Below are 20,074 nucleotides of genomic sequence, written 5' to 3' on the forward strand. Positions count from 1 at the left end.
GTGACCGGGGTGCCTGGGTGGCTCAGTCATTAAGCGTCTGCCTTCGGCTCAGGTCATGATCCCAGGGTCCTGGGACTGAGTCCCACATCGGGCTCCCTGCTCCGCTGGAAGCCTGCTTCTCCCTCTCCCACTCCCCCTGCTTGTGTTCCTGCTCTCGCTATCTCTCTCTCTGTCAAATAAATAAATAAAATCTTTAAAAATAAATAAATAAATAAAAAATAAAAATAAACCGACCACTCATTTAAAACAAGTGTATTTGAAAACCAAAGTACTTTTACAGCATGCTGTCATTTCAACTACCTGACTCTAGCATCTAGAACATAAAGGACATAAAGTGCATAAGTACCTAAAAGTGTCTGGCTCATAAGGTACAGCTGCACATCTTCTCTGTTTCAAAGATCAGAAAACTAAAGCTCCAGAGATGACAATTATATCCCCATGACCAAGAACTAGTAAATCATACATACAGCCAGTCGCTTGCTAGAGAACCCCAGGGCATACCCAGAAAAAAACTAAATGACACATTAATTGTTCAGTTTCTCAAACTAAAGTTGATGCACATGGAACAACCACTTTAAAAAACAGTTTGGCAGGGGTGCCTGGGTGGCTTAGTCTGTTACACATCTGCCTTCGGCTCAGGTCATGATCCCGGGGTCCTGGGATCGAGCCCCATGTCGGGCTCCTTCTCCCTCTCCCTCTGCCTGCCGTTCCCCCTGCTTGTGATCTCTCTCTCTCTCTCTCTCTCAAATAAGTAAATAAAATCTTTTAAAAAATTTTTCAATAAAATAAATAAAAACAGTTTCGCAGTTCCTTTAAAGCTAACCATATACCTAATATGTGACCCAGCCATTTCACTCCAAGTTAGCCACACGAAATAAAAGCATGTGTCTATATGTCTGATTAGACTTGCACACAAATGTTTGTAACACCTTTATTTGCAATAAGCAAAAACCTGTAAAGCTCACTGTATGTCAATAAACTATTTTAATACAAATTCATGCACATACTTGACATTTGTCAGGATTTCTTTCTCAACTGTTTTTCGACCAAGAAGAAAGCCACTCTTCACTTTTACTCGATAGCAAATGTTATGAAAACTTAACACAGCTACTTCAGTAAATGTCTTCGGGTTGTTGGAGGTCATCCTGGAGAGGTCACTGGTGTTTCTTCGTGACATTGGGATAAAAACTTGATCATTATTGGAAGACATCTGGAGAGTTTTGGCCTTTCTGTAGAGGGAAAAGCAACAGTAAGTTGATAGTCCAGATAAATGAGATTGTAAACACCAATAAGAGTACACTTAAAACAAGTCCATTTTGGTACACATTTCCAATTATAAAATACGTAAGTCCTGGGAATATAATGTGCAGCATGGTGGCTACAGATAACAACACTGCACTGTATATTTGAAAGTTGTTAAAACAGCAGATCTTGAAAGTTCTCATCACAAGAAAAAAGAATGTGAGGGGTGCCTGGGTGGCTCAGTCATTAAGCGGCTGCCTTTGGCTCAGGTCATGATCCCAGGGTCCTGGGATCGAGCCCCGCATCGGGCTCCCTGCTCAGCGGGAAACCTGCTTCTCCCTCTCCCACTCCCCCTGCTTGTGTTCCCTCTCTCGCTGTGTTTCTCTCTGTCAAATAAATAAATAAAATCTAAAAAAAGGAAAAAAAGAAAAAAGAATGTGACTTTGTGTGTGATAGATGTTAACTAGACTTTTTGTGATCATTTCACAATATACACAATATTAAATCATTATGTTGCACACCTGAAACTAACATAATGGTATATGTCAATTATATCTCAATTAAAAAAAATAAAAATGAAGCTCTAACTTTAAAAGAATGTAAGATACCTCATTAGTCATTTTTATACTGATTACATGCTTAAATAAAAATATTTTGGGGGCAGACATGGTCCGAGATGGCAGAGGAGTAGGAGATCTGCATTTCGTCTGGTCCCAGGAATTCAGCTGGACAGGGATCAAACCATTCTGAACACCTACGAACTCACAGGAGATCAAAGAAAAGAATAGCAGCAACTCTTTGAACAGAAAAGCAACCACTTTCTGGAAGGTAGGACGTGCGGAGAAGTGAATCTGAGGAGGTATTTGGGAAGATAGACGGCGGGGGAGGGGGCCTCTGTCAGCCACTACCAGCAAGTGATAGAGCAGCAGAGCACAAGGTCCAAACTTTTAGAAGTCGGCTCTGCTGAGGGATGTCAATCCAGTGGCTAAGTGGGGGGTGGAACCCTCGCTGGGACAGTGTGGTCTCAGGACCCTTGGGGTCACAGAAAGACTGGGGGTGCCTGAGTGTAACAGAGCTCCCAGGTATCAGACCAGGAAAGCCAGCCACAAAGAGTGAGCCGAGGAATGGGCTCTCAGCTGGGGGTGCCATAAACCATGATCAGCGGCATAGTTGGGCCAGTTCTCTTCGAGCAGGGCCCCAACAAGCGGCAAAGGAAACAGTCAACCAAACCAAAAGACAACCGACAGAATGGGAGAAGATATTTGCAAATGACGTATCAGATAAAGGGCTAGTATCCAAAATCTATAAAGAACTTATCAAACTCAACACCTAAGGAACAAATAATCCAATCAAGAAATGGGCAGAAGACATGAACAGACATTGCTGCAAAGAAGACATCCAAATGGCCAACAGACACATGAAAAAGTGCTCAACATCGTTCGGCATCAGGGAAATACAAATCTAAACCACAATAAGATACCACTTCACACCAATCAGAATGGCTAAAATTAACAAGTCAGGAAATGACAGATGTTGGCGGGGATGTGGAGAAAGGGAAACCCTCCTACACTGTTGGTGGGAATGCAAGCTGGTGCAGCCACTCTGGAAAACAGTATGGAGGTTCCTCAAAAAGCTGAAAATAGAGCTACCCTATGACCCAGCAATTGCACTACTGGGTATTTACCCCAAATATACAAATGTATTTAATCCATAGGGGTGCCTGCACCCCAATGTTTATAGCAGCAATGTCCACAATAGCCAAACTATGGAAAGAGCCCAGATGTCCAACAACAGTTGAATGGAAAAAGAAGATGTTCAATCAAATGAACATTTATGTGAATGCTACACACATAAGTTGATTTAAAAATTTTTTGCCTTAGAACAAAAGATACTTTATGCTTATGCATATATAAAATAGGGTTATAATACTGAAGATAGTTTCAAGTAATAGCTGTTGACTTAATTATATCCAGCAGTAAGTGGAATAGACTTTTCTGTCTCCATAAAAACAGATAATGTTATCATAAATTGGCACCATAGAAAGATGTCCATTAGCAGATGAATGGATAAAGAAGATGAACAAGAAGAAACCAGAGAGGGAGACAAACCATAAGAGACTCTTAATCTCAGGAAACAAACTGAGGGTTGCTGGAGTGGAGTGGGGTGGGAGGGATGGGTGGCTGGGTGGCTGGGTGATAAGACATTGGGGAGGGTATGTGTTGTGGTGAGCACTGTGTACTGTGTAAGACTGATGAATCACAGACCTGTACCCCTGAAACAAATAATACATTATATGTTAATAATAAAAATAAATAAATAAAATTTTTAAAAAATATTTTGGGGGCACCTGGGCGGCTCAGACAGTTAAGCATCTGACTCTTAATTCTGGCTCAGGTCATGTCCTTGCGGCCCTGGGATGGAGTCCAATGGGCTCCGTGCTCAGCGCAGAGTCTGCTTCAGATTCTCTCCTTCTCCCTCACCCTCTGCCCCTCCCATGTGTGTGCTCACACTCTCTCTCTCAAATAAATAAATAAATAAATGAAATCTTTAAAAAAATTTTTTTGAGATATGGTAGATTCAATAAAATATATTAAGCATTTTTTATTTTTTCAATTTTTTTAAAGATTTTATTTATTTATTTGACAGAAAGAGACACAGCGAGAGAGAGGGAACACAAGCAGGGGGAGTGGGAGAGGGAGAAGCAGGCTTCCTGCAGAGCAGGGTGCCTGATGTGGGACTCGATCCCAGGACCCTGGGATCATGACCTGAGCCAAAGGCAGACGCTTAATGACTGAGCCACCCAGGCACCCAAGCATTTTTTTAAAAACAAGTCTGTTTTAAACTGGAACGCAATATATAGTTCCATTTCCAATGAATAGGCCATATTGCAGTGATAAGAACAACCATGGGAACTATATTAGGGAGGCAGACACAACTCTGAATGCATAAATTCCAATTAGCTGTCAATTAAACATTTAGAAAGTAAATAAAGAATATGAAAATTAATCAAAATTCATGAAGCAGAAGAAAGATGAATGGGAGAAAGACTTGCCTGGTTTGAAAACCAGATTATGAGACAACTCAAGATTAGGGGCAGACCACATGATCACCATCACCCTGCTTTTGTTTTTGTTTTATTTTGGAGTTTATGACATAGTTATTACAAAAAAGGGGGTTAATTCTGGCAGTCAGGGACAAGAGAAGTTTCTCTGATATAGCTCCAGACTTTATACCCTTGGTTGTTATGCTCCCTCAATTAGCCAAGAAAATAAACTCCAACAAAACTTTTTGGGATGACACAATCCCTTCCATAATGGGTGACTATACTTAAATTCCAGGAAGATTTAGAATTAGGTATAAAAATGATTTAGAAAACCAAACTAATAGTGAATCAGGTAAAGAATTTAAACCAAAAACTGAGTATTAAATTTATAAAAGGAGTTTAAAAATGCTTCATTAGACAAGTTATAAAAGATTTAGATTAAAAAGATTTAGATTAACATATTTAATAGCTTATGAACTAGGTTTGAAATATGAAATGTCCATAAACTTAGTTTTTTGTTTTTGGTTTGTTTTTTTTTTTTTAATTGAAGTATAGTTGACAATCCTAGCTTTAATTTTTAAAAATCAAAGTTATCCATGAAGAACTTTCTATCTGGCTATGATGATGATGGACTAGCTTTTCCAAACCAAGCATTCTCCTAAGAACAACCATGAAAATAGATAAAATATAAGGGGCAACTATTTGAAAAGTTCTCTCTGATGAGACTAACCAAAGCAGAACTTGCAGGGCCAAATTCCTGGAAAGCAGGGAACACAGAGGTAAACCTAGCATTCTGTGCCTTTTCCGCAGACATGGGTGGGGCAAAATTCAGAAAAACCAGGCAGAAAGAAGTTGCTAGAGGCTAAAAAACTGAGCAAATATTTAAGCAGCCAAGGATGCCTGGGTGTCTCAGTCGTTGAGCGTCTGCCTTCAGCTCAGGTCGTGGTCCCAGGGTCCTGGGATCCAGCCCCGAATCGGACTCCCTGCTCCGCGGGAAGCCTGCTTCTCCCTCTCCCACTCCCCCTGCTTGTGTTCCCTCTCTCGCTTTGTCTCTCTCTGTCAAATAAATAAGTAAAATCTTTACAAAAAGAAATATTTAAGCAGCCAATGATAAAGGAAATTTTCAACTTTTAACGTTTGTGGGCCCTGCTACTGGGCTCTCAGGAAGCTATGCTTTAATATCTCCCACCAAGGTCAAAATGACTCAGCAAAACCTCAAAGATCTTATTCAAGCCTTATTCTAAAAAGAAAACTGAAACCAAAAGGAATGGGGAACCATGCTTCAAAAGCTGAACAGCCCCTAGAAAAACAACCACCACCCACAGAAAACTCTGACAGGCTATATGTAGAATACATATGGAGCATATACTTGCAAGTGCTTACTAATGGGAATATTTAAGGATAACCTGAGTCTCAGATCCCAAATGCAGTTCTTTGGACCGGATTAGTTTGTTTTTTTGTTTTTTGTTTTTTGTTTTGTTAAAGATTTTGTTCATTCACTTGAGACAGAGATACAGAGACAGAGAGCATGAGCTGGTGGAGAGGCAGAGGGAGAGGGAGAAGCAGGCTCCCCGCTGAGCCAGGAGCCCCATGTGGGGCTCGATCCCAGAACCCTGGGATCATGACCCAAACCGAAGGCAGACGCTCAACCATCTGAGCCACCCAGGCGCCCCTGGATTAGTTTTCTTGTGTACATAGTTAAAGAAAGCCAGCTGTAAAACTAAGCAGTCAGAAACTAGGAAGCTGTTTGATTTAACCAGTGAAGCTCCTGGCTTTTGGGGAGGAACCAAAGCTCAAGAAGGTACTCTGGGCTTCACCTGGCTTCTTTGTTGCTATCTGTGGATAAAACTGATCATGTTCTAACTGGCAATGGAAAATAACTATTTAATGGATCCATAAATTATAATGCTATTTTACAATCAGATTTGCTTTAATAAAAGGAAGATATCTGGAAAGTGGGTCTTTCATATCCTCTCCACAAATATTACTGAAACAGAGGCTAAATTTGGTTTGCATCTCATTTGTGTATATGTATCCATATGCGTTACAAATGAGATATTTTCTCTACCTCCAGATGGTATTGCTAAAATTAATTTGTAAAGGAGCTCTATTTAATTAAGTTTAAAGGCAAGAGCTTGTAGAAATTGGGCGTTCTAAAACTCAAAGATAAAAATAACTCAAATGTTTTTCAGGTTCACATGATCTGGGATAAAATTCCTTACATTCAGGCTTTTATGTTACTCGAAAACAAAGATGCCTCACAGGAAGGAACCCAACTGATGATCCAAAGAGATAAGAATAGACAAAAATTTAAGACACCTGACCCCCTTCCCAACAGTCAAAATAATGAGGAAATGGGGAAGGGAGAAAGGCAGCCACTGGAAATCCTACAACCACCTGGCCAGACACAAATAGCAGAACCACTGCCCAACCCACTGGCTGCTCCCGCCCCCCTCCAGGGCGCTGAGAAGCAACCCAGGAAGAAGCCTGTTTCGCAGGAGGGAGAGACAGGAGATGGAGATAAAGGAAAGTTAGTCCAAACTCGGAATCTGCCTCTGGCCTTTAAAAACGCAAGCCCTATCAAAACACCAGCAGCATTTTTCACAGAACTAGAACAAAGAATCCTAAAATTTGTATGGTACCACAAAAGACCCTGAATAGCCCAAGGAATCTTGAAAAAGAAAAGCAAAGCTGGAGGCATCAGGATTCAGACTTCAAGTTATATTACAAAGCTGTGGTAACCAAACAGTATGATACTGGCACAAAATTAAGACACATAGGTCAACAGAATGGAACAGAAAACCCAGAAATGAAACCACAACTATATGGTTCATTAATCTGCAACAAAGCAGGAAACAATATCCAATGGCAAAAAGACACTCTCTTCAACAAATGGTGTTGGGTAAACTGAATAGCAATGTGCAAAAGAATGAAACTGGACCACTTACTTACACCAGACACAAAAATAAATTCAAAATGGATGAAAGACCTAAATGAGAGACCCAAAACCATAGAAATCCTAGAGGAGAACACAGACAGTAACCTCTTTGACATTGGCCATAGCAACATTTTTCTAAGATATGTCTCCTGAGGCAAGGGAAACAAGCAAAAATAAACTATTGGGGCTACATCAAAATAAAAAGCTTCTGCAGAGCAAAGGAAATAATCAACAAACCTAAAGGCAACCCTACAATGCGTGAAGATATTTGCAAATGACATATCTAATAAAGGGTTGGTATCCAAAATATATAAAGAACTGATACAACTCAACACCCAAAAAACAAATAATGCAATTTAAAAATAGGCAGAAGACAGGAACAGACATTTCTCCAAAGAAGACATACAGATGGCCAACAGACACATGAAAAGATGTTCATCATCACTTATCATCGGGGAGATGCAAATCACATCACACCTGTCAGAATGGTCAAACTCAACAACAGAAGAAACAACAGGTTTGGGCAAGGAAATGGAGAAAAAGGAACCCTTGTGCACTGTTGGTGGGAATGCAAACTGGTGCAGCCACCCTGGAAGACAGTATGCAGGTTCCTCAAAAGTTAAAAATGGAAGTACCCTATGATCCAGTAACTGCACTACTGGGTATTTACTCAAATCCAAAAACACTAATTCAAAGGGATACATGCACCCCTATGTTTATAGCAGCATTATTTACAATAGCCAAGATATGGAAGCAGCCCTAGTATCCATCAATTGATGAATGGATAAAGAAGAAGTGGTATATGTATACAATAAAATATTCTTCAGCAATAAAAAATGAAATCTTGTCATTTGCAATGACATGGAGCTAGAGAGTACTTTGTTAAGCAAAATAAGTCAGAGAAAGACAAATACCATGTGATTTCACTCATATGTGGAATTTAAAAAATAAAACAAAGGAGCAAAGGGAAAAAATGAGAGCGAGAAATCAAGAAATAGACTCTTGGGCGCCTGGGTGGCTCAGTCCGTTAAGTGTCCAACTCTTGGTTTCGGCTCAGGTCCTGATCTCATGGCTGGTGAGACTGAGCACCCCCCCCCCCCACCTCACCTCAGCATCAGGCTCAGCGCTCAGCGGGAGTCGGCTTGGATATTCTCTCCCTCCACCCCTTTCCCAGCTTGTACTCGTGCTCTCTCTTGCTCTCTCTCTCAAATAAATAGATAAATCTTGGGGCTCCTGGCTGGCTCAGTCAGTGGAGTGTGCAACTCTTGATCTCAGGCTTGTGAGTTTAAGCCCTACGTTGGGTGTAGAGATTACTTAAAAATAAAATCTTAATTATAGAGAACAAACTAATGGTTACCAAAGGGATAAAGGCTGGGGGGAGGGGTTAAATAGGTGATGGGGATTAAAGAGTGTACTTGTAATGAGCACCAGGCGGTTGTATGGAAGTGTTGAATCACTATATTGTACACCTGAAACTAATATAACACTGTAAGTTAACTAACTGGAAATGAAATAAAAACTTAAACTGAAAAAAAAAAAGTACACTGGTATGAAATGAAAATGTGGTTTTTCTCTCTTAAAAAAGACAAGGTTTCCTTGGATTGTTGGTCTGCTCTTGATAAGAAATTACAAAGTGTTTTTTTTATCTTTTCTTTATCAGTAAAACAAAGTTTCTATATTTGTTTTTATCAGGTCTTTAATTACTTAATACTAAAATGTGTCAATATTAAAGGAGCTGAGGTTTGCTAAGAACTAGGTAAGAATCTCTTACTGCCACTTTAAACAGATTACTAAATTTTAAGTTTTGCAATGATCTCTAATCCTATTTAGGCATGTGCTTTAAAATCTTTTTCATATTCTTAACAAACTTCCCAAAACTTTAAATTCTAAATAAAAGTTTATTGACTAATTAGGCTTGTTTATTTGTATGTCAGGTTACATGGGAAACACTGTCAAACAAATATGATGAACCTTCTTAGGTTATATTATGTGGGTAAATGCTACATAACTATTCCAGAAATTATATAAAATTCCTAAAGTTTTAATATGCCCCAGTATAGTGTCATCACTTAAAATTCTAATTACTGAAATGTTAAAATGTTGTGTATCACAGAAATAACCAGATTTCCTTGTCAACCGCATTATAATGAACTCTCATCAGATCTTTAACCATGTCCATTTTTTAGTCTTTTGTCATTTACAGTTATTATTCTGATGCTCTTGCAGAATGTGTTTCAACTTCAAGGAAATTCACAAAAAGGACTTTTGACAAATACAGGTTTCTGATACCCTGAAGATCACAAAACTCAACTAAGAATTTCCAGCACTAACAAAGAAATGGCACTCTTAACAAAACTGAAATTAATTACATGGGACTAAGTGAATTAAGAAAAAAGAATTACAGTTTTTATAACTCTGGTTTAAAACTGTTGGTTCTCTGCTCTTTCAGATTTAAGGAAACTTCTCTTTAAGATATCTATGGCTTACAAAAATATGATAAAATATTCCTTTTTGAACATATTAAAACATTTATCTTTTCTCCCTACCTGAAAACTTCAGAATTTAGAAACGCTCAGTGGTTATTCTTGCTTTCATGGCAATTATTTATGTAAGTTCAATCAGAATCTGTTCCCCTTGTTACAGGACACTATTGGAAACACTGGTTGTATCACCAAGGCTTTGGTTGGAATGTCATATTTGAGAGAGACATTCATAGACTCAGATATGACCAGACAGCTTTAAGGAAGTATGGTTGACTGAATGGAACCAATAAAGCCCCTTGGAGATGTTGGCCTGATACCTCGCTTACAGAGCTCCCAGCAGCCTTACTAGGTGAGTCAAGAATGTCACTTCTGGCAGATGCAGGAAACCTCAGGATATTTGGAGGACCTCAAGAAGAGAGGAACTCATTGACATCTATAGATATTGCAGTAGTATCTGATGGCAAATATTTGGTTTGGCTCTTGGCCTTAAAAAGTATTAAAGGTGCAATCTGAAATTCCTTATAAAAGTTCCAAAAAAGCAGATTTTAAAAGAACCTATATGTTTAATTATTATTCTTGCTGTACTTGTGTAAATAATTAGGCCAAGTTTGTTAAAACTGGACTTATTTTACAAACAAATTAATCTTAATTTCTATCTTTGACAGGAATGAGGGTCACTTTTGAGAGAAAGATTGTAACTTAACAACACACCTTTGTGGATATTAGGTTTAGTTCTGATTAATTATCTTTGAGTGTGTGTTGTTTGCCTATAAAACTGGGTTGGATCCTGAATTCTTCTGATTTCCTCCAGTATCTGGCTATGACTCTCTAAACCAAGGTTTCTAATCTTCTCCCATTCTCTTATCTTAAAATCATTAAGAATGAAAACTGCCCTTTTTCCTAAAGCCTTACAAACCGAGGCCAGACAACTTGAGATAAACTTTAGAGAAACTGCTGTATTTATATAGTATAATATATACACTATAATATATGTAGACCGTCTTAGTGCCTATCACTCAGAAGGATCACCAGAGAGAGACATGCTAACAACAAAGCAGAAAAATCCATCAGATTGCTGCTGCCTGCTCCCATTCCACTTGAGCCTGACATCTAGAAACCACACTGGCAGCCTTCAGAACTCAGATCCTGGGTTTATAATTTGTTCCAACCATTAACCTGGTTTTTCTCTGGTTTCCATAGAAATGCCTCTTAGTAATTTACCTGATTGCCTGCTGAACAAGGCGAAGTCTATATGACAGCAGATACCCCTGCCACACCCATATTAACTCCTCCTCTGAAATAAGAACCCATATAAATAAAATCAAACAGTGAACCACTTGGCTACAATAGGCTCTTGACCACCACACTCCCCCTACTTTTCTTTTCAAGGTGGCTGGGACTGGTTTAGTGATATTCTCTTGGATAACCATTGGTATCAGATCAATTTTAGAGGGAATGAAAAAATTGGGTTTAACTATACTATTGCTATTGCTTGGAATATACTTCAGGATAAAGTTAATGATGTTATATAGTGCCAAACTATGTAGGAAAATATCCAAGTTCTCAGATGAGCAACTACCTCTGATACGCCCTCCATTAAAACAAGGGACCAAAAGTTACATCCCACCATGTCAAAATCCTTTTATTCCAAAGCCCCACTGTGCCCTAAATCAGTCTGAAACAGTTACAGAAGACAGACCTCTGCCCTTGCTCCAGAAAAATGAAATAAAACATTGACAATGGGGAATTATAACAGAGAAAAACTTAGCCTGACTCCTATTGCTTCTATTTCTCTTGCTATTGTTACCTATAGGTTAAAACAAAACAACACAACAAAAAAACTTCTGCTTAACCCTGCACATAGGCATATTACAGCTAAGATTTACAAAAATTGCTCCTTATCGGAAACCTGCTTCACCTGAGGAGATAAAGTACCCAGACAGTTCATCATCCCAATCCAAGGTTGAGAAATGACCACAATTCAAGGGAGAATTGAAACTGTGCCCCCCAGGGTTAATGAAGTTAAAACTAGCAGAAAGTTTAAAGCTTGTTTTTCAGAGAACTGTTTCCCCCTAATCAGATGTTGTGTCTTTTCAGACCCCACTAACAAACTCACTAGCTGTCTCTGCAGAAGGCTCGACTCCAGGTCAACTAATATGGTTCCAGCCTGTGAACAGCAAGACCCTGAATTCCATACCTGAGACAATGAGCCCAGCCAGGTTATATACCAGCTTTCAGAGCCCTAAGATACCCTCTTGGTCGTGGACAGAATTTTCCCTCGTTCTGATGTTAACTGTCCACCCCCAAAGTAAACATGGGAATATATGTTACATATATGTTTGCTCAGTGCACATGTTCCATCTTTCCTTGTAAATAATCATAAATTTCCCTACCCTTTTATCAAGATGTATGTAAAGGATTCTTTGGGTTTTTCTCCTGTCCAATGTCACACTGGTTCCTTCAAATTGTACTTCGTGGAATTCTTTTACTGTGTATCTTTGTTATAAACTCTATGCCAAATGCAAAACCAGACAACCTAAGCCAAGCACACGTACTACGTTTGCTTGTCAACTGGACTTAATAGAGAACATATATAAATTTTAAGCTTCCCACCACTTACATTACAATAAGTTCCCCGCATTAAGAACCCCTACGTAGGGGCGCCTGGGTGGCTCAGTCGGTTAAGCGTCTGCCTTCGGCTCAGGTCATGGTCCCAGGGTCCTGGGATTGAGCCCCGCATCAGGTTCCCTGCTCAGCGGGAAGCCTGCTTCTCCCTCTCCCACTCCCCCTGCTTGTGTTCCCTTTCTCGCTGTGTCTCTCTCTGTCAAAAAAAAAAAAAAGAAAGAACCCCTAGGTAAAAAAAAAAAATATATATATATATATAAAATTTTTTTTCATACCTAGCAACAAGGGACTTAAGGGACCCAGGACAGACAAGCCAGTCACCCTGGCACTAAGAAACAAAAACATAAAGCTGATCATTAGTGCTTCCTAGGGAAAGAATATTGATCAAAAGGAGGAAATGTAGGGTGCATGGCTGGCTTAGCCAGTAGACCATATGACTCTAGATCTTGAGGTCATGAGTTCAAGCCCCACAATGAGTGTAGAGTTTACTTAAAAAAAAAAAAAATTTTTTTAAGGGGGAAATGATAAAGGAAATTTTCACCTTTTAATGTTTGTGGGCCCTGCTCTTAGGCTTCCAGGAAGCTACACTTTAACATTTCCCACCAAGGTCAAAATGACTCAGCAAAACCATACAGCATAGGCTCTCTTTCTGCCTAGAGCACACACTGTGTATCTGCTTCATTCAAAAAATTACAAAGGAGTATTCCAAACATAAGGTAAGAAAAACAAAACAAACCTCCACAATTCCCATAAGATTAAAGTCATACAGCTTGTACACGCTAAAAACATAAAATAAAATCTGTGACATTCAAGGAATGTCCTTCATCACCATGATTTGTTTCCCTTTATGTAAAAACCATATATAACCCTGCACCAAATGTTCCTTCCCCGAAGCACTCTCTCTTTGTGAAGATTATGCATCCCAGGCAGCTGTCCTAACTTGGGCTTGAATAAAACTCTTTTCCTTTCTCTTTGAAATTTTCTTTTCATGTGTCTGTTAGCCATTTGGATGTCTTCTTTGGGAAAATGTCTAGTCATGTCTTCTGCCCATATTTTACCTGGATTATTTGTTTTTTTTGGGTGTTGAGTTTGGTAAGTTCTTTATTTATTTTGGATACTAACCCTTTATCAGATATGTCATTTGCAAATATATGCTCCTATTCTGAAGGTTGCTTTAGTTTTTTTGATTGTTTCCTTCACTGTGCAGAAGCTTTTGGTGAAGTCCCAATAGTTTATTTTTGCTTGTGTTTCCCTTGCCTCAGGAGACATATCTAGTAAGAAGTTGCTATGGTCGACGCAAAGAGGTGACCACCTGTGTTCTCCTCAAGGATTTTGATGGTTTCCTGTCTCACGTTTTGTCTTTCATCCATTTTGAATTTATTTTTGTGTCTGGTGTAAGTAAGTGGTCCAGTTTCATTCTTCTGCATGTTGGTGTCCAGTTTACCCAACACCATTTGTTGAAGAGACTTTCTGCCATTGGATATTCTTTCCTGCTTTGTCAGAGATTAGTTGACCATATAGTTACGGGTCCATTTCTCGGTTTTCTATTCTGTTCCATGGATCTCTGTGTCTGTTTTTGTGCCAGTACCAAACTGTTTTGATCACTACCCCCTTGTAATATAACATGGAAGTCCGGAATCATGGTGCCTCCAGCTTGGCTTTTCTTTTTCAGGATTACTATGGCTATTCAGGGTCTTTTGTAGTTCCATACAAATTTTAGGATTGTTTGTTCTAGCTCTGTGAAAAATGCTGTTGGTATTTTGAAGGGGATTGCAGTAAATGTGTAGATTGCTTAGGATAATATAGACATTTCAACAATATTTGTTCTTCCAATCCATGAGCATTGACTGTTTTTCCATTTCTTTGTGTCATCTTCAATTTCTTCCGTAAGTGTTCTATAATATTCAAAGTGTAGATCTTTTAGCTCTTTGATTAGGTTTATTCCTAGGTATCTTATGGTTTTTGGTGCAACTGTAAATGGGATCAATTCCTTGATTTTTCTTTCTGCTGCTTCATTATTGGTGTAGAGAAATGCAACAGATTTCTGTACATTGATTTTGTATCCTGCAACTTTAATGAATTTGTGTATCAGTTCTAGCAATTTTTTGGTGGAGTCTTGGGTTTTCTACATAGAGTATGCTATCTGCAAATAGTGAAAATTTGACTTCTTCCTTGCCAATTTGGGTGCCTTTTATTTCCTTTTGTTGTCTGATTGCTGAGGCTAGACTTTCCAGGACTATGTTAAATCACAGTGGTGGAAGTGGACATCCTTGTCTTGTTCCTGGCCATAGAAGAAAAGCTATCAGTTTTTCCCCATTGAGGATTATTTTAGCTGTGGGTTTTTCATATATGGCCTTTAATGTTGAGGTATATTCCCTCTATCCCTACTTTGTTGAGGGTTTTTATTAAGAAGGGATGCTGTACTTTGTACTTTCTGCATCTATTGGGAGGATCATATGGTTCTTATTCTTGCATTTATTAATGTGGTGTATCAGGCTCATTGATTTGCAAATACTGAACCACCCTTGCAGCCCAGGAATAAATCCCACTTGACTGTGGTGAATGATTCTTCTAGTGTACTGTTGGATCCAATTTGCTAGTATTTTGTTGAGAATTTTTGTATCCATGTTCATCAGAGATATTGGCTTGTAGTTCTCTTTTTAGGGGATAAACTAGATTTTAAACTGAAGACTGTAACAAGAGATGAAAAAGGGCATTGTATCATAATAAAGGGGTCTATCTAACAGGAAGATCTAACAATTGTAAATATTTATGCCCCCAACTTGGGAGCACCCAAATATATAAAACAATTAACAAACATAAAGGAACTCATCGATAATAATATAATAATAATAGGGGACTTTAACACCCCATTTACATCAATGGACAGATCATCTAAGCAGAAAATCAGCAAAGAAACAATGGCTTTGAATGACACACTGGACCAGATGGGCTTAACAGATATATTCAGAACATTTCATCCTAAAGCAGCAGAATACACATTCTTTTAAAGGGCTCATGGGACATTCTCCAGAATAGATCAAATACTAGGTCATAAATCAGGCCTCACCAAGTACAAAAAAGACCATGCATATTTTCAGACCACAATGCTATGAAACTTGAAGTCAATCACAAGAAAAAATTTGGAAAGACCACAAATACGTGGAGGCTAAAGAACATTCAACTAAAGAATGAATGGATCAACCAGAAAATTAAAGAAGAAAGAAAAAAATACATGGAAACAAATGAAAATGAACACATGACACTCCAAAACCCCTGGGATGCAGCAAAAGCAGTCAGTCATAAGAGGGAAGTACATCGCAACACAGGCCTACCTCAAGAAAAATCTCAAATATGCAACCTAACTTTACACCCAAAGGAGCTTGAGAAAGAACAAATAAAGCCTAAAGCCTGCAGAAGAAGGGAAATAATAAAGATCAAAGCAGAAATAAATGATACAGAAACAAAGAAAAAAACAAAACAGGAGAACAGATCAATGAAACCAGGAGCTGGTTCTTTGAAAAAATTAATAAAATCGATAAACCTGTAGTCAAACTAATCAGAAAGAAGAGAAAGGACCCAAATAACTAAAATCACAAATGAGAGAGGAGAAATAGAAACCAACACCACAAAAATGCAAACAATTATAAGAGAATATTATGAAAAATTATATGCCAACAAATTGAGCATGGCTTCATACGGCTTCACAGGAGAATTCTACCAAACATTTAAATAAGAGTTAATACCTATCCTTCTCAAACTATTACAAAATATTATATGCCAAGAAATTGAGCATGGTTTCATGTGGCCTCACAGGGGAATTCTACTCAACATTTAAATGAGTTAATGCCTATTCTTCTCAAGCTATTTCAAAAAATATAAATGGAAGGAAAACTTCCAAACTCATTCTATGAGGCCAGCATTATCCTGATTCCAAAACCAGACAAAGACTCTCCTTCAAACTTTTAAAAAGGTTTGTTCATTTTGCATCAACACCTCCTAGGGCTACAGAGGTAAAATTTGGAGTTGCAAGTTAGCAGTTGGAAACCTTAAGCTTTCGAGGTCCCAGAAGGGCTATGCTCTGAGAATACAGACAACCCAGAAACAGATCAACTTCTACTCAAAGTGATCCATTTATACTTGATTTGCGTGCAAGAAGAAAGTTAAATCCACTCTGAAAGATATCATCATCCAAATTTTCAATCAAAAATTACCAGACATGCCAGAAAATAGATCCTGATGTTCCAAAAACAAGAAAATAGAAATAGACCCACAGGTAATGCAGACTAGAGTCATCAGACATTGCCATATCGTTATAGATATATAATATCTTTATCTTTAAGAAAATGAATGAAAAGATAGTCACCAAAGAACTAGAATCTATATTTAAAACAAAACAAAAATCAACAGATGAGTTTAATAGCAGTTTAGGCACAGATTGGAAAACAGAATTAGTGGAACTGGTAGACTAGTATGCAGAAAACAACCAGATTGAAGCATGGATGAAAATTATCAACATGGGGGGGCGGTCCTCCAGACTGAAAAGGATGAAAATTACATAAAAGAGTCTAAAAGGGGTGCCTGGGTAGCGCAGTCAGTTAAGCATCCAACTATTGGTTTTGGATCAGGTCATGATCTCAGGGTCATGAGATTGAGCCCCATGTTGGGCTCCATGCCCAGCATGGAGTCTGCTTGAGACTCTCTCCTCTGCACCCTCCTGCTCATGCTCTCTCTTTCTCTCTCTCTAAAACAAATAAATAAATCTTCCAAAAAAAAAAAAAAAAAAGGAGCCTAAGAAACATTAGGGATATGATGAAAACGTTCTGGCATACATGTAACTAGAGACCTGGGAGTGGAAAAACTGAAGCAGAATCAACATTTTAAGAAATACTGACCACGGGTGCCTGGGTGGCTCAGTTGGTTAAGCGACTGCCTTCAGCTCAGGTCATGATCCTGGAGGGATGGAGTCCCACATCGGGCTCCTGGCTCAGCGGGGAGCCTTTTTCTCCCTCTGACCCTCTCCCCTCTCATGCTGTTTCTCTCTCGCTCGCTCTCTAATAAATAAATAAAATCTTTAGAAAAAGAAAAGAAATACCGACCACGCATTTTCTAAAACTGATGAAGTTATTAAGCCACATACTGAAGAGGCTCTAGGAACATCAAAGCAGGATAAATAAAAGAAAACCACACCTGGGGATATTGTAGTAAAGCTGCTAGAAACCAAAGTAATAGCTAAGTAATGTTTCTCTACCCAAAACCTGCTCTATTGCTATCACAGGTATAACACTCTATTCAATTTTAGAAACTGGAGAAGTAGGAACCACCTAAAGATTGGCACCAAGAAAATTAAAGGTAAATAGCTTAGGTTTGTTTTTTTTTTAAGATTTTATTTATTTATTTGAGAGAGACAGAAAGTGAGAGAGAGGACAAGAGCGGGGTGAGGAGCAGAGGGAGAAGCAGACTCCCCGCTGAGCAGGGAGCCCGACGTGGGGCTCGATCCCAGGACTCCAGGATCATGACCTGAGCCGAAGGTAGCTGCTTAACCAACTGAGCCACCCAGGTGCCCCTAAATAGCTTAGTTTTAACCTGTGAACACAATGAATGGTAATAATTAGCCAAAATCCTATTTCCTTAAATTGGTGAAAGCAGTGAAAACAAAAATACAAGGTACAAGTAATTTATAACCCTTACATCTTGACTTAATAAATCTCTTGAGGTATCTCTCCATGTCTTCAGAAGCCAAAATATGCCAGTTCTAATGCCAGCAATCACCTCTATTACCATCCCCATTTGAGGTTTAGCACTGAGAAGGCCACTAATCTTTTCCTAAGACTTATAAAGAGAATCAAATAACATACCAAATTTATTTTTTTTTTAAGATTTTATTTATTTATTTGAGAGAGAGAGAATGAGAGATAGAAAGCACGAGAGGGAAGAGGGTCAGAGGGAGAAGCAGACTCTCCGCTGAGCAGGGAGCCCGATGTGGGACTCGATCCCAGGACTCCAGGATCATGACCTGAGCCGAAGGCAGTCGCTCAACCGACTGAGCCACCCAGGCGCCCCAACATACCAAATTTAAATAGGACATTGGCTAAAGATGAAAATCTCTAAGAGATTTTTTTGTGAGATTTTCTGCTAATAAAAGGCACCAACTGGAACTAAAGTGCCCCAAAGACCACCCATGCCCATGCAAGGAAGATGGCTAAAATTTACCAATACAATCACATTTTAGAAGTGTGTGCATACAAAGAGTGTCCTCATTGTGATGGGATTAAGTCTGTGATTCACACTGCGTAGAAGCTGCACAGTTCTTCACTAGGATTCCAAAATCTTCCTCTGGGAGACAGCAGGGCTTCAGAAATTCATGAGTCACACATCGAGAGATTAGACAGGTATAACTAAGGCACACCATCCAGCTAAAGCACACTATGCCCATACACACAAAAAAAAGACAACAAACTTTTTATTTCTAACACCAATATGGAACAATGCATTACTCCAAGACAAAACAAAAAATATATAGTAGTAATTATAAAATAAAGAAAATACAACAACCTCAGCACCATATTAACCTCAAAGTGCTTGATCTCCAGTTAAGACTGTATACTGGGTTTAGAGGGGTCACCAAAAGTAACTGCCTCTAAGTAAACATTAATCTTTCCCTATGGTCAGAAGCTTTCTGGACATATGTGTTGCTACCATTGGATTAGCATTATCTTCTTTAGTATATAAAAAACAACCTAAATCACATCTAGATTTCCCTATCACAAAAATCACATTCTCACCTTATTGCTGCTTCCTTCCTTCCAGAGCATCTGCTGGTCCTAATTGCATTCTTATCCCTTTCTGTATCCTAGACCTACTGCAAAAACACTTATTTTTAAAGATTTATTTATTTATTAGAGAGAGAAAGAGAGAGAGACAGCATGGCAGGGAGGGCAGAGAGGGAGAGTGAGATCCAAGCAGACTCCATGCTGAGTGTGGAGCCTGATGCGGGTCTCAATCTCACGACCCTGAGATCATGACCGGAGCTGAAACCAGGAGTTGGATGCTCAATCAACTACACCACCCAGATGTCCCCAAAGACATTTACTAAGCTGCAATTTTTACAGTATTTTAACTCCATTCTGAAATTGGTCTACAAATATTTTTTTTTAAGATTTTATTTATTTATTTGACAGAGAGAGACACAGCGAGAGAGGGAACACAAGCAGGGGGGGTGGGGGAAGAAGAAGCAGGCCTCCCACGGAGCAGGGAGCCGATGTGGGGCTCGATCCCAGGACCCTGGGATCATGACCTGAGCCGAAGCAGACGACTAAGCCACCCAGGCTCCCCTACAAATATCTTTACATAACATTGAAGCCAGTGATTTAATAAATAAGAGGCATGTATGTATCACTTTGCAAAAAAATAACCCTTATATATTTATGTCTATATATATTTGTAGAGTCGGTTTCCCAAGACCGATGGAACTAAAGTGTACACACAGCACAAACACATACACACACGCCACCATATTCAAATCAAATGGATTTATATTGTCAAATTAGATGCTATAAAATTTATAATCAGATACACAAAAGATGAATTATGAATACACTGTTGATAATGGGTACAATAACATAATAAAGATAAATGAAGCATCCAGGGGCGCCGGGATGGCTCAATTGTTGGGCGTCTGCTTTCGGCTCAGGTCATGCTCCCAGGGTCCTGGGATCGAGCCCCGCATCGGGCTCCCTGCTC

The 20,074-nt window shown here is 39.0% G+C and overlaps 1 protein-coding gene across 6 annotated transcripts in view; it reads right to left on the minus strand.

The window, feature by feature from the left end:
* Positions 1-20,074, minus strand: part of ABCG2 (ATP binding cassette subfamily G member 2 (JR blood group)) — a 138,028-nt gene that overhangs the window by 41,195 nt on the left and 76,759 nt on the right. For all 6 annotated transcript variants that reach the window (XR_012377973.1, XM_025873410.2, XM_025873411.2 and 3 more), the window contains one exon: positions 1,008-1,229. Coding sequence is in view for 5 of the 6 variants with exons in the window: in XM_025873410.2 (XP_025729195.1) it covers positions 1,008-1,210 (203 nt within the window). In the remaining variant the exon portion in view is untranslated. The remainder of the gene's footprint in view (positions 1-1,007; positions 1,230-20,074) is intronic.

This window comes from Callorhinus ursinus, unplaced genomic scaffold, assembly GCF_003265705.2.
Source record: "Callorhinus ursinus isolate GAN/ISIS: 27379988/994484 unplaced genomic scaffold, GSC_fseal_2.0 scaffold4, whole genome shotgun sequence".
Lineage (NCBI taxonomy): Eukaryota > Metazoa > Chordata > Mammalia > Carnivora > Otariidae > Callorhinus > Callorhinus ursinus.